Below are 16,213 nucleotides of genomic sequence, written 5' to 3' on the forward strand. Positions count from 1 at the left end.
GCAGCATTTTCCCATAACAATGTTTTAATAATTAGGTATTAAAGCAAAGCTGAGAGGTTAGAGCTCTGTTAACTTCTAATGAGGATGAACATTTCATGGAACGTATCACACATTTTTATACAGATTTCTTTGTCTTTTGAAAATTGCTTCGCTGCCAGTCTTTAGATCATTCTACTGTTCTCCAGCTGGTTGCCAGGCACCAGCATTCTCAAATATTTGCTTGACCCTTTCAGAACATGACAGTCTTACTCAGTATCTCCATTTATTACAGATCAGAATGAAAACTGAGTGGTCCATAACCAGATTTTTGCCCTGTGTGAGCCACATTGCGTTTTGGTTCCATTTTGTATTTTAGTACGCGGTTATCTCAGGTTTATGTAACAGAAAAATCTGCATGTATAAATATCTCCATTTCTGGGATTACATTAATGACCTAGTCAGTGTCATTCCTGGAGATGTTTTAATTATCTCTGACTGTGGTTCAATTGCTGACATATCATCTCTGAGTTACAATGTTGCAAATTCACAGGATTTGAGGCCTTAATCTATATTGGCAGTCCGTGCGATAATGAGGGGCTCCTGCATTGTCATATATCTTGTGCTTCTACAAAATGACACTGTCGCCCTCTCAGCTGGATGTAAAAGATTCTGCTGTGCTATTTTGGGGAAGAGGAAGTGCGTTCTCCTGGTAGCCTGGCAGAGATGTACACCTTGATTTAATGTAATCAACATGGAAGTGAAATTTTACGCAACATGGTCATGATCAGATTAATTGATTTAGTTATGTTAAATCACTTAATCTGATCATGTTGTGTAAAAATTTCACTTCCATGTTGATTACGTTATAACTGTAACAAACTTATAAAAAAAACTTCCTTGGCAATAAAGCACTTTTTGTGACATTGGAGTTCTAGAGTTGAATAGGATGCAAGGCTTTCTCTTTAGATATTAAAGGAAATTGCTTGCTATGTTGACTGAATAATGTTAAAGAATATAACTATTATTAGAAAGAAATGACTTGGTGCAGTATGTGATAAAGATTTTAAAATAAGGATACAAGTATGTTTGCAATGTGATTATTAACATTTAATTAATAACTCTTTGCATTATTGATGGCATTTTAATAAATGACAATATAGTATATACTTTACTGCTCTTTTTGATTAATCAGTAATAAAAAGATAATTTATATGGAACATTTCCACAAAGGCATTACTTCATTGAAAACTATTTGTAGTCAGTAGCTTACAGGGAATATTTTTAATTCACAAATATTAATTATATAATGTACTGTGGTATGCTAGTCATGCAAAATACTTGCTGGAAAATTAAATATGAAGATAAATACACTAACAAAAAGAGAGAGAGGAATATTATAAATTAACTTTAATTTTTGAAAAGAATTGGAATGATCTCTGTAGCTGTATTCCTAAAATTTTTAGCTTTACAATATTTTGTTGTACTGCTGCACCTGCAGTGATGACTATTTGGTGGTTGTTCCTGAGCAATTCTTCAGAAATGCAGAATCTGTTTCCATGGGAACCACTTTCTGTGATGAAATGAGCCAGATTGTTTGATGCTAGCAGGTACCAAAAGTGAACATTTTATCTTCTATTTTTACTATTACATGAAAGATTCATGATCTTCCTTCAGACTTCTGTAAGATGGAGTATCAGAATTCAGTGACTAAACACAGCATTACAAATAGCACAATGCCAATAACAGAGGTTGACATTTTAGCTATTTAGATTTTATGCTTAATTTTTGTAACAATTGCTATAGGAATGAAGAAGTTAAAATGTATAATTTAAGATTAGATTGAGGATGGCAAACTTCATATTTCTTAAGTAGCATGCTTTAAGTTAGAAAGACCTTGTGACAAGCACTGTTAGATGCAGCTGTTTTTTTCAATTGGACCTGTGGTGAAGCTCTCTTGAAATCTCTTTTATTTATTAAAATTTGGGATCCCAGTGGCATGCCTGCATGCTATCCTTGTGAGCTGGAAACATCGGTCACTTTTTTTAGTGTCAAAGAACGGAATGTGAAATTGACATTGCAGGACACACATACAAATTTGATGGTGCCTCCTGATGGAATTTTCTGTAATTCTTTTGTCATTTGTCCATTTTTTTCCTTTCTCTCCCTCCAAAAGCTTTGGTAATTTTGAAATCTCCTTGACACAATTACAATTTGTACGATTGAGAATGGATTCAGCCAAACATATTTTCCTCTGCGGAATTCTTTTTATATATTAATACTCCTTTGCTATTGAAGGAAAAGCTCTGAATCTTTAAATGTTTTATCAATGTACTTCTATGATGCTTTTATCAGTATCCCAAATCTCCTGATCAGAATTTCATTCACTTGTTTGGCTGATACCGTGGCGACACTCCATTGAGCTGGAGGTGTGGGAGGATTTAATTGTTGAATAAAGAATTTTACTGCATAGCAACAGTGTATACTTAATCAGCAAACAAAGTCCTACTCACCTTCTTGGATTCTAAATCTGCTTTCTTACAGCTTCTCAAAGGAGGGGAAAAATGCCTAAAATGCATGTGCATCTAAATGCACAGGTTTACATTTTTTATTAAAATCTCTGAATTGACAATGCAATGCAATTACAGAAGAAGCTTGAATCCTGAATTGATTCTTACCCTACGGCCTAACATGCCTTTCAGTCAAGATTCAACCATAGCTCTGTGTCTTTCCTAACTGAGACCGTTTGACTTCATAGCAAAATCTTGCTGGCTAATGGATATAACATTTTATTAAATGAATTTTTCCAATATACCAGTGCATATTTCCTCACTTGAAGGCAGTAGCTCATGTTGGGGTGTGGATTCAGAGCGGCCAACTCCTTGTCCATATGCAGTTCTTGGATGCAAATGCAGATAATCATATGACATTTGTACAGTATTTTAAGATTGACTGGCTGCTTTGAAGCTAACATTGAGGGTGAGGAATTGAAATGAGTTATGTCCTTTTTGAAGTTTGTTCTTCATTAATTATAAGTTTTAAAAAATTGTAACTTACATGCATGACATCTTAGAGTCTTGCCTTATTTTGCTCCGTTTCCTTCAAGGCCAGAGGCTCAACAGAAAGCTCCTGCAGGTCCTCCTCCTCCTCCTCCTCCTCCTCCTCCTCCTCCTCCTCCACGTCTACCTGACCATGCTGTTCCAGAACCTGAGGAGGAAATTTTGGGATCTGATGATGAAGAACAAGAAGACCCTGCTGACTATTGTAAAGGTAAACACCAGTCTACTGAGCTATTACGGGGAACATCTGATCTTTAAATATAGAGTTGAAGCATTGCATAGCTTTTAGGCTAAGCTTTGTTTCGTTTCTGTGTCTACTTTGAATTTTTGTTGATGTGCTGGAATGTACGTCTATATGCTTTAGAACTTAGAATAGTATTTAGTGAACAGTACAAAATAAATACAACATTTGTTTGGTAGTACAGAGCTTGCATATTGAAAAAAGACACATTTTCTCAAAACTTTTCATCTTGAACTCATCTGGATATTTCACAGTATAAAGGGAAAGCAACATTTAATACTGGAGGAAAAGAGAGAGCATATTGGTTGATATTAGAATCTGGTGGAAACTTTGTCATTAAGAATGTACCAGTCAAATGATAACTGACAGTTGACTGCCAAGCTTTGTTTAAGTTTTAAGCTGGATTGTTCAAAGCATTGCATTCCAAACTGAACCAGAGAATCACTATCACCTATTTGCTTCAATTGCATAAGATATGTACATGTTAAATGAGTGACAGCCATTTTATGGCTAATTTCTCAGGATATTGTCTCGACCTATCTGTGTTAACGTGTCAGGTTTAAAATTGAAACAAAGCTTCAGAGTGAACTGTCGGTCATCATCTAACTGGTGCATTCTCCATGAAAATAGTACCAATCAGAGTCCATTGCCAACCAGTGAGCTCTCTCTGCATCAGTGATCAGCATAAGTGTTTTCTCTTTAGGTTGGTATTTCTGGCAAAGTGCCTTAATGAGTGCAAGACAAAATGTTTCAACAAAATATGCCTTTCTCAGCAATGCTAAAATATATTCTCTAAACACTTCAAGTTAACCGTGGTACTGTTTCAATGGAAAGGAGGAATAGAAATGTAAACTTCTCCTTTCATTATAGATACATAATCCTTTTATTAACCGGCGCCAGTGGAGCCAGGAGTGTGCCAATTGAGCAAGTGATCCAGTTGATCCAGAGGCCCACATAATCTATGGTGAAAATGTACACTAAGTGATAGAAATGTAATGTGGGGGTATACACATCACTGTTATACTCTCTTTACAGTATAAATTGCTTAAATAATAATGAAACTTTTGCCTTTAATTAAAATGTAACAACAGAGAACCTCCTCACTCGCACCCTCAACTGACCACTTGGACATCGGGGTAGATCAGGGTATTTGAGGAGAAAATGATTCAAAATTGAATCAATAGTCAATATTTCATATGACCACTCAATTGAACAACAAGTATATTTACTTGGAGGTAAATAAATTAAAAACTATATTAATTGGACAGAAATAATTCAGTAAACTTGTCAAGGGTACTGGTTCATAAGACGCTGGTTAAAACAACATTTGCTGTATTTTTGTAAGCACGAAGCAGTTATTTCAGATTAATTTGACTAGAAGATTTGCTATGATCATATAATGAATAACATTCTTGGAAAAAGTTACAATAATTTATATCACCTGAAAAGTACAACTTGAAACTACAAGTTTTCCACAAATGTAGTTTATGGACTGCCTTCTCCAGCTTAATTCGTTTACTTATCATAACTAGAGCAAATAGATTCATGTAACATGGCTAAGATTAGGAAGGAATTTGCATTGCCACGAATATGTTCATATTCCTAAGGCATCATGAAGAACTTTGCATCAATGGATTATTTTTTAAAGTGCAATCACAATTAAACAAACAAATTGAGTAGATAATTACATGAGCCAAGGTCCCACTAAATTAATTAATAACCAGACTATCTATTTTTGGTTAGTACTGACTGACTGAATGAGGAACGAAGGAGGCCAAAGTCAGTGATAGCACTGAAAATGGGTATTAATTCAGAATAATAGCAAAGGAGGACTGAAAAGATAATCAAGACAGAAAATAAAGTACGAGGAAGAAAAGCGAGGAATATGAAAACTGATGAGATTCTTTTAAAAATTAAGAAGGAAGAGAGCAGTCAAAGTGAATATAGGCCCCTTAGAAAATGAATTTGGGGGCAGAGTGATCAAGAACAAGAAAATGGCAAAAGAGTTGCATCAGTGTTTCTGGTTGAAGACTCATTGAACATCCCATTAATACTAAAGAATACGAGGAAGGAATTAAGTACCTTCTTTAATGAGGCTGTACAAAACAAACTAATGGGGCTAAAGGCTGTAAGTCCCCTGGCCCTGATGGCTTGCACCCTAGGACCCTAACAGAAGTAGCTACAGAAATACTGGCTGCGTTGGTTGTAACTTTCCAAAAATGATTGGATTCTGGAGAAGAATCAGAGGATTGGAAAACTGCTCATGTGATACCCCTATTCAGAAAGGGAGGGAGGCAATAAGTGGGAAACTGTAGGCTGATCAGCCTAACATCATTGTTGGAAAAGCATTGGAATCATAGTTAAGGAAGTAAGAACAGCATGTTTGGAAAATCATAATCTAATCAAGCAGAGTCAGCTTGATGAAATAGAAGTTACATGTTGCTAATTCATTGGAATTTTTCATGGAAGTCTCAGCCAGAATGGATGGAGGGGAGACAGATATGTTGTATTTGGACTTGCAGAAAGCATTTGACAGTGTACCTCACAAAAGTTTAAGCAATGAAATAAGAGCCCATGGTGTTGTAAGCACAGCAAATTTTGTTCTAACTGACACCTTATAAGCTGGCAGTCTCAAAGCAGCAAAAAATTATGTGACTCAAATACTGTGATGTTTACTGTATTATCGTAATCTCCACCATATCCGAGTAGTCAGTTGAGGTGTGAGTGAAAAAACTTTCTGCTGATTAAGTTTCATTTAAAGCAGAGTTGCATTATTATTTTAAGTGATTTATGCAGAAAATAAAGTTTTGACAGTGATATACATATGCCTGCATTTCGTTTCTATTACCTAGAAGTATAGACCTCTTGATCGACTAGCATACTCTTTCTCCCATTGGTGCTGGTTAATAAAATGTTTATTGTAATATATTGGCATGGACAGAGAATTGACTAATAGGCAGGAAACAGAGACTAGGATAAGGGGTTCTTTTTAGTTTTGTGATCTGTGACTGGATGTGGTTCGATAGGGAGCAGTACTGGGACTGCAACTGTTTACAATCTTCTTTAATGACTTCAAGCAAGCCAGATTTGCAGATGAGACAAAAATAGGTTGAAAGGCAGGTTGTGAGAAGGCTACAACAGTTTTTAGAGAGCGCGAATTATTATAGGTTAAGTCAGGTGGATTTAAAAAGTTGCCAAATGGAGTATAATGCCAAATCCTTCATTTTGGAAGGGAGAATAGATGAATAGAACGTAGTTTAAATGGAGAGAGAGTGCAGAAAACTGCAACTCAAAGGGACTTGGTACAGAGATAGTAGGAGCTGCCGATGCTGGAGAATCTGAGATAACACGGTGTGAAGCTGGATGAGCACTGCAGGCCAAGCAGCATCAGAAAATGAAGAAGGGCTCCGACCCGAAATATCAAGCTTTCCTGCTCCTCCTCTGCTGCTTGGCCTGCTGTGTTCATCCAGCTTCACACTGTGTTATCTCAAAGGGACTTGGTACTTTTTGTACACGGGTGCACATCAAAGACAAAAAGGTAGCTCATGCGTACAGCAGGTAGTCAAGAAGATGAATGGAGTATTGGTCCTTACTTCAAGGGGATTGGAGTATAAGAATAGGGAAGGCTTGCTGCAACTGTACCAGGAGCATCTGTAGCACTGGGAGCAGTTTTGTCCCTGAAAGCATCTTCAGTTTTAAAGATTGGTTATTATTTGGGTTTTTATTTTTGCGTTACTTTCATTGCATAATTAATTTCTCATTTTCTTCTGATTTCTGTGTGGATTGCACTGATCTCATTTGTTCCATTCATATCTGTATTCATCTGTCCAGTAAGCAAAGATCACTTACATTGGCTTTTCTTCACAATTGATTGTATTTTCATCTCGTGCCCCTTAAGAATTTTTTTTGTTTTTGGCCCCTTGTTACTTCTAATGTCCCTTGATGGCATTGTCTCATAGCACAGCATTAGTTTTCATGTGTATGCTGCAACTGTTGAGGACCACACTTAAATCATTCAGAACTGCAAATCCACCATTTAGTATCAAGTCAACAGCCATTTTCTCCAGTTAAATGCTGGGAAGTCTGAAGCTATTGTCTGCACCACCAACTTAATTCAATCATTACTGACTGTCGCCCTTTTACTTGCAACTGTCCCTGACTAAAATAGACGGATTGTAGCCTTAATGTAATTTTATCCAGTGGTGTCAGATGAGTGATTTATTTATAGTTTAATATCATTTATTTTTGAGTTTGTATTTTTGAATTTGAACTGGTGGCATGTGGGTTTTCTGTGTAACTGAAGGGATATAAGGATCAATTTGTAAGCATTTCTATAACTAGTTTTTTTTTAAACATGATGAGAGACAAAGACTTTGTGGACAATAATGGGGTTTATGGGGTTTCGTTTACAGTTGTGCATGAAGCTCCAGTTTAGAAGGTCCAGGATTAATTTATTTTTCTTTTGAGTAAGGAAAATATGCAAAGGAGGAAAAAAAGCTTCTTTTTAAAGTTTCAGTTTGAACTATTCTGCAAGGCTGTTAGCTGAAGCTAGATGTGTAAAGCATTTTGTCCTGCGAAAAGAAGATAGTTCTTGATGTAAGGTGTTTAAAGTTTCCAGAGTGAACTAATTGGTTAAAACCCAGAAGGGGTTATTTACAACTGGAATGTTTAAGCTCAGCTGTATGAAGTGCTCCAGCAAGAGCAGTTCTTAACATTGGGAGCATAGCTAAATTAAGCCCAGTAGAGGTGATGGAAGGAAATTTTTCTCTGCTGTGAGTAATATAGAGGAATGTTTTTGGAATTAATAGTACGATGTTTTTCCAATGTGTTTTTAAATATTTAAAACCATGTTATAAGTAAGTAGTTTGGTTTATTCTAGTATACCCACATTTCTTTCACATAATAAATTTCTGTTTTATTATTAAACCCAAATCTGTAGTAATGTGTACTTGTGTTTCAGTGAGTCACCAACTCATTAAAATTAAATAAATTAAAACAAATGATTATGTCCTAACCCATATTTGTCTCTGGGATCTAACCTGTTCAGTGTTCATATTTGTTGTCATCTATGTTGACTCTCATTGAAGCGCTGTCTCAACTTTAAGATTCTTTTCCTTGATTTCAACTTCCTCCCTAGCCTCACCTTTTGCCTTTCAGCTAATTTCCAGCTTTATATGAAAGGTTTTTTTGTCACTTAATTATTGTTTCCTTAGAGTTATAGCTGTTGCAATTATTAAGTCTGTTCACAGTATGGTTTTGTAAATTTAAAACTGGGTACAGACTTTTTAGTTCACTACTTAAGACAAATTTTCATTATTATTTTATGAAACCTTGGTTTTAGGCTGAAAAGTGGCAGTTGAAAATGATCAAGCAGTGCAATATTGAAGGTCTGCAATTTGCATAATACACAAGATCAAATCAGTTCATGAAGAGATTGTTTTGAATCTTAGCTCTTCCAGTTTCACTGTATATGATTATGAATTTTATGAAAGATTTTAAGCATCTTCATTTTGTTATAAATCTGATTACCAATAGATTGGGAAGAATGTATAAATAGTAGCAAGTGATTCTGAGGGACCTGGGTTACAGAATTGAACGTATAACGAGGACTGGTAACCACAAACAAAGGATTTAAATCAGTGGGAGAAAGATAGAGAAACTAACCAATAAATATCCATGAGATAATGGGAACTGCAGATGCTGGAGAATTCCAAGATAATAAAATGTGAGGCTGGATGAACACAGCAGGCCAAGCAGCATCTCAGGAGCACAAAAGCTGACGTTTCGGGCCTAGACCCTTCATCAGAGAGGGGGATGGGGAGAGGGAACTGGAATAAATAGGGAGAGAGGGGGAGGCGGACCGAAGATGGAGAGAAAAGAAGATAGGTGGAGAGAGTATAGGTGGGGAGTTAGGGAGGGGATAGGTCAGTCCAGGGAAGACGGACAGGTCAAGGAGGTGGGATGAGGTTAGTAGGTAGCTGGGGGTGCGGCTTGGGGTGGGAGGAAGGGATGGGTGAGAGGAAGAACCGGTTAGGGAGGCAGACAGGTCTGCCTCCCTAACCGGTTCTTCCTCTCACCCATCCCTTCCTCGCACCCCCAGCTACCTACTAACCTCATCCCACCTCCTTGACCTGTCCGTCTTCCCTGGACTGACCTATCCCCTCCCTAACTCCCCACCTATACTCCCTCCACCTATCTTCTTTTCTCTCCATCTTCGGTCCGCCTCCCCCTCCCTCCCTATTTATTCCAGTTCCCTCTCCCCATCCCCCTCTCTGATGAAGGGTCTAGGCCCGAAACGTCAGCTTTTGTGCTCCTGAGATGCTGCTTGGCCTGCTGTGTTCATCCAGCCTCACATTTTATTATCAATAAATATCCATGGGCAGCTTTTTACTGTTAGTTGGCTTCATCTGATTAAACATCAATACCTGACAACCTAAATTCCTGTAATAGCCAGTGATCTGAAATGATGGCTGCAGCTTATAACTATAGAAATATTTAAGCATAATTCTGTTTACTCACAATGATGTACCATTTTCAGCTAGCAGAAGTGATTATTTTCTTTGGAAAGGTCTTAACTTGATGCTCAGCTAATCAAGGATTTGTTGACTTCAGGCCTGTGTGAAAACAGTACAAGAAAGTAAATTTTAGCTGGCAAAACAACACGTGCACAGAACTCAAAATATACAATTAAGTAAATTGGACTTTAATATTAGCAGCTCGGTAAGATTGAAGACTTAAGTTGTTCATTGCACTAGGTACAGGATGAATGAGCTTGTATTCACAGCAATCTCTGCAAATGCTCAAAAATTGTGTAACACAAACTTTAGACCTGAGGTTACTGAGAAGTATGCTGATTGAGAAAATTTGTATGCGATCTCTCCATACAGGAACTGTTTAGACTTTTGGAGGAAATGATAGATAACACAAAATATTGAGGTTCCTTCAAGCAGGAAGTACTTACCTCACACTAGTGCTTCCAAACCCTGAAACTTTGTTCTACAGCTCAGTGGTCTCGAATACTATTTGATCAGATCTCCACTTCAGCCCTTAGCCCAGTTCTGAAAAATCTCCTTCCTTCACTGCTGAGGCATCCTAACCAGTGCTACAGCAATCAGGATCCTTTACTCCCAATTCCTATGCTCTCCACAGCATTGTTTTTCCATGGGATTGTCATATCCCAGAGAGAATACATGATCCAAAAATTATTCATCAAGTAAGATAATACTGTAGTCATTACAGATTTTGAGTCATGCCACAGGAGTTCCACAGAGGTATAATAGATTTTTGAAAATAAATAATAATATATTATTTGATATTCAATCTCCATTTATTGTTCATGTTGAAGCAGATTGTACTTTTTATAATAATGTGAAACAAATCTTTAAAATGTAATATGTTTTTTGCTACTAGGGGATGCTTTGGGTCAGCACGTCTGTCACTTTATGGACAGGATGTCTAAATGCATTAAGTAATGTGGCTTGAGCTAAAAGTGAATTTATATTCGCTACTGCTGGGGCCAGTTTTCAGATTGGAAGGTATTTGTAAATTTTCTGCTTTAGGCCAGAGGAAACAAATAAATCACAAAATTACTGCTTTACATCTCCTAAAACTTTGGAAATGTGACTGTGCTTTCAAAAATATTGTGTAAATTGAAACAAATGACCATGTAGTTGATGTGGAGTAGAAAACTTCTCTCAAAACTGTCTCTGTGCTTCATTCCCATTCGGTAATCTTTTTGCCGAGCTTTGTACTTCGCTGTTCATTTTCCGCTGTTTTTCTCTGAATGTTCTCTTATTTTTCTCACTATGGTGTCTATATTTCTGTGCCCAGCATTTTTTTTTCAACCTGGACTTGGCAACTGAACTGAGAGCAATGAAAATCTGGGAGATCTTTGACTAACTTAGGGAGTGGAGCACCCATGAGCACTTGTCAATGTTAGGGTGACAGAAATCATTTAGAAGAGGAAGTTGACACTTGACAGTGCAAACAGAATGAGATTTGGAACTAAAGAGAAAGAGGCTGGATGGCAGATTGCTGAAGATCAAAGGAGATCAGCTTCAACAACCTGCTGTTGTGCTCAGCATGGATAGTCCATAATTGCCTACAACAACCTGAAGATCACTGTACTCCAGCAAGTCGTTAAATCAGTTGAGACTAGTTGTGGCAGTTTTTAAAATATGTTTTTTTTTGTTGGAATGTGTTGAGATCTGGTATAATATGCCATCTGAGTGTGGTGCTGGTTGAAGGCTTCATGTAGGAAATATTGAATTCGCCCTTTGAGCAGCTGTTTGGAATTGGGAGTGCCCTTGGACATTTCAACGAGGCCCTCTTGTGGTGCAGTGGTAGTGTCCCTACTCCCAGACTGGGAGACCGGGATTCATGTCCCACCCACTCCAGAGGTATGTAATAACATCTCTGAACAGATTGATTAGAAAAATAGGTTAAATTTTTTTAAAAACTTCCAGAACCCGGTGAGCTGCTCCCAGCGTGCTGTTGCAGATACCCTGGGCCTGTTGCATTTAGGGGAGTACTCACTGATTAACTAGAGGCCACATACTTTCCAACTTGTCTTTATGCACTGAGTGAGGGCTAGTTGGGCTTTTCTGCTGGCATAGTGTGAGATCATTATTTTCTGAGTATTTTCCAGTGGTAAGGAGGTATTTTAGGGAGATTTAATACTGCAGTGATGTTGTGTGGTGGAGTTGATGCTGTGCTATGGGGTTTATTTGATTGGCTTCAGATGGGTGATTTAATGGTGCGGGATTTAGAGCAATGGTGAGAGGTTTATTGAGGGAGTATTGAGGAATTAGTGCTGTGCTCAGGGGCTGTTGTGAGGTGGAGTTAATGCTGTGATGGCACCTTTTTGGGCACTTTTATAGCCGTGAGGCTTAGTGAGCTGGTTTAATGTTGAGGTGTGGGTTTTTCAAAGAGGTTTAATTTGCTGTGGTGGTGGACTTGTGAACTGCTTTATTAAGACCACAAGAAATAGGAGTAGGAGTGGCCTAGTTTGGCTGTACAAATCTGCTTTGTCATTCAGTGAAATCATGGTGGATCTAATGACCTTAATTCCACTTCCCTGCCTGTCCCCATATCCTCCTTACCTCCTTTCTCAATTAAAAATCTGTCTAACTCCACTGCTATATGTGGGAGAAAGTTTAAAAGACTAATGGTCCCCTGAGAGAGAAATTCCTCCTTATCGGTAAATGACTGTGAAATAGTGCCGTGTAGTTCTAGATTGTCCCACCAGAAGCAATGTATTGACAGCATCTAGTCTGTCACCCTCCCTCAGAAACCTTTGTTTCACCAAGATCACCTCTAATTGTTCTAAACTCCAATGAATATAGGCCCAGCCTACTCACCTTTCTTCATAAAGCAACCTCTTCATCCCAAGAATCAGTTTAATTTAACATTTTTAAACTGATTCTTAAGGAGACCAAAACTGGACTCAGTACTCCAGGTGCATTCTGACCAAAGCCCAACATAATTGTAGCAAGTCTGTCTTTCTCTGAGCCATCCACTTTGCCGTAGAGGCTGACACTAAAATTGTTTTCCCAATTACTTGCTGTACTTGTATCGTAATGTTTTGTGATTCATGTAGAAGGGCATGTGGATCCCTCTAGTACAGAATTGTGTAATTTCTGTCCGTTTAAATAATATTTTGCTTTTCTGTTTTCATTGCCAAAATGGATAACCTCTCATTTTCCTATGGTACAATCCATGTAACAAATTGTTTCCCTGCTCATTTAATTGAAGACTCTTCCTATCCTCCTTGCGACTTGCTTTCGTACAATATGTTTGTATCATCAACAGATATAATGCACTCAGTCCCTTCATACAAGTTGTTAATATAGATTGTTGAGATCAGTTGATCTGAGTGCAGTTGAGATCCCAGCACCAACATCTGCAGGACTATAAGTTACAATTTGCCAATCTTAAAAAAAACGTATTTATCCCGATTCTGTCTCTGCTGTTAGTTAGTATATCCACAGTCCATTCTAAAGTGTTACATTGATGCCATAAGCTCTTGTGAAGTAACCTTTTGTATGGCATCTTATTTAATGTATTTTGGAATTCCAAGTTCAGTGCATGTACTGATAATGGATTCAACAATTTTCTCAATAACAGATGTGAAGCACACAGGTCAGTAGTTTCTTGCTGTTTATCTTCTCTTGTAAATAGTTTGCAGGTTTCCAGTCCTTTAGGAGCATACAAAAATCCAGGCAATTTTGAAAGATGACAACCATTGCATTCACTATACCTGCAGCCACTTAGTCTGCATCCCAGGTTTTAAAATATCAAGTAAAGGGAATTTATTAATTTGAGTCCCATTAATTATTCTCTGGTGATTACATTTGTTTTCAGATCCTCCCTTTTGCTTCTTGCTTCTCTACTGCTTTCGGGGGTCTTTATAGGCTTCTGTTGTGAAGACAAATATTTAATATAATTTGTTTGAGGATTGGGAACTAGGTTAGTTTTCACTGGACATAGGGAGGACAGGGTGTAGGCGAGCTGCCATGAGAGAGCAGGGAATGGTATTTACAGAGGATAAGATCAAGTCTGTGTCTGATGATTTGCATCTTGCCAGTTACTGCCTTTCAACATTAGCAACAACATTGAATGTTACTGGCAAAATGTGTAAATTTGTCACAAAATCAGGAGTGGAGTCTATTTGGTGAGTGCTGCTCTCCTTAAACTTGCAAATTCCAACAGGGCTTACAACTGACTATGCCCCAAATGTTACTGTTTTCATCCTTGCTGTGGACATTACCTATGAAGTTGAGGAGGATATGTATAAAGGCAAGTCTGTACTTCCTAAAATCATGCCTGGACTATGCAGCGAACAAAACAGTTTAACGTTTCAGTTTGGAAACTGGCATGTGAGGATGACATGCCCTTACAGGAATAACGACACACATCCTACACTTGGCGAGACAATTCTGATGGACTGGTAGTTATGAGTCGACACAGCTGCTTTACAAATAGCCAGATTAACCATCACAGGCTGTATTCATAAATCTAATTATTCCATTTAGTGATACAGAAAGGGTGCTAATGATCCTGATGAGCATAGTGTAGGCTTCATGGTGAGCAATTAGTTGACAGTTGAGTTCTTAGTTGAAACTTTGTACCTCCTCTTTGTGTGGCTGTCATCTGATGGAGATACAGTCAAATCAAATGCAACTGTGCAACAGTTCTGCATGCTAATACTGTGGACAACAAGCATTTCTATGACACCCCAGGTAACATTTTAATGAACATTGCAAATGTTGAAAGCCTATTCATCCTGGATGACTTCAGTACTTAATGTTAGGGCAGACTGTGATTCGTGCCTCTGTGGTCACGGAATGGGAAGTATCAATGATGGCAGATGTTTTCTTGAACCTTGTGCTGTACATTAACTCTGAATCACCAGCACTTTGTTTCAGTGCAGACATTACCACAGTGTGTCATGATATTGCACAAAGTCAAATTGTTGGCATTAACTTGACTTGGTCATCACAAAAATGTACAGTTTGTTCAGTTTCCACACCTGCACTTAACTGGGAAGAGTGCACAGATAATCATATCCCACTCTTCCACAAGCCATACTGACATATATAAAGTCCTAAGTGGATCACCAAAATGATTAAGTTATCTGACCGACTGCAGTTCAGGACAAAACCAATTAGTGCTTGATTTTGTCAGCAACAAAAAAATTAGTGTCTTTCAACATCAACAACAATATCGAAAGTTACTGGCAAAGGGTGTAAATCTGATACAGAATCCAGAGTGGAGTCCATTTGGTGATTGCTGCTGTGTTCAAGCTTGCACTAATTTTTTTGCAACATACTTTACTTTAAACTGAAAGCAGTGAGAATAAATAATTTCTGATCAACCGTTATGCAACTTAAATTGTACACCTTCAGAACACCCAAAACATAAACGCACATTCATGATTAAGATAGACGAAAAGAAAATGTTTTATGCAGGTTTTGTTGGTTTTTTTAAAAAAAACAAAGTAAACAAAATGTTGAAAATTTCAAGTTCATGTTTTGAGGCGGAGTTAAATTGTCTGTCTGTTTTTTGATTTTTATTATTCATAACAATGTTGTCTGTGGGAGGACAATTGTTCTTTGGTTTAATATTTGATCAGGTGGACCTAAGTCTTCTATTAAAATTATTTATTTTAAGCTTTTCAGTTGTTCAGTCTTTTTCTAACACACATAGTGAGAGGAGAAGAGATGGATGAATTCTGGTTGGAGGCTCTGGATGTTTTTCTCCTCTCCGCTGAACTGACACAGCTTTTAGCACTTGTCAGAGCAGGTAGGAACAAGGTAGAGAACAAGAGAGGACTGATAAATTAAACTATATTTATTTTAATGCAAGAGGCTAACAGGTAAGGCAGATGAACTCAGGGCATAGTTGGGAACATGGCACTGGGATGACATGGCTCAGGGATGGACAGGACTGGCAGCTTAATGTTCCACGGCATAGATGCTACGGGAAGAATAGAAAGTGGGGCAAGAGAGTAGGGGGAGTGGTGTTTTTGATTAGGAATATCATTACAGCTGTACTTATGGAGGATACTCCTGGAATTGATCTAGGGAGGTTGTTTGGGTGGAACTGAGAAATAAGAAAGGGATGATCACCTTATTGGGATTATACTATAGACCCCCCAGTAGTCATTGGGAAAATGAGAAACAAATTTGTAAGGAGATCTCAGTTATCAGTAAGTAGGGGATTTTAACTTTCCAAACATAGACTGGGACTGTCATAGCGTTAAGGACTTGGATGGAAAGGAATTTGTGTGTACAAGAAAATTTTATGATTCAGTAAGGAGATTACCCTAAAACTTGACCTATTCTTGGCAAATAAGGTGGGACAGGTGACTGAGGTGACATCTGGGGAACACTCTGGAGCTAGTGACCATAATCAATTAGTTTTAAACTAATGATGG

General features: G+C 37.8%; 1 protein-coding gene across 11 annotated transcripts in view; it reads left to right on the forward strand.

Annotated features, from left to right (window-relative positions):
* srpk2 (SRSF protein kinase 2) overlaps positions 1-16,213 on the forward strand; it is a 246,823-nt gene that overhangs the window by 81,501 nt on the left and 149,109 nt on the right. For 6 of the 11 annotated variants that reach the window (XM_048553858.2, XM_048553853.2, XM_048553854.2 and 3 more), the window contains one exon: positions 3,083-3,246. The exons of the other annotated variants lie outside the window; for them this stretch is intronic. In XM_048553858.2, coding sequence (XP_048409815.1) covers positions 3,083-3,246 — 164 coding nt within the window. The remainder of the gene's footprint in view (positions 1-3,082; positions 3,247-16,213) is intronic. 11 annotated transcript variants of the gene reach the window in all.

Source organism: Stegostoma tigrinum, chromosome 25 (assembly GCF_030684315.1).
Source record: "Stegostoma tigrinum isolate sSteTig4 chromosome 25, sSteTig4.hap1, whole genome shotgun sequence".
NCBI classification, from domain to species: Eukaryota; Metazoa; Chordata; class Chondrichthyes; order Orectolobiformes; family Stegostomatidae; genus Stegostoma; species Stegostoma tigrinum.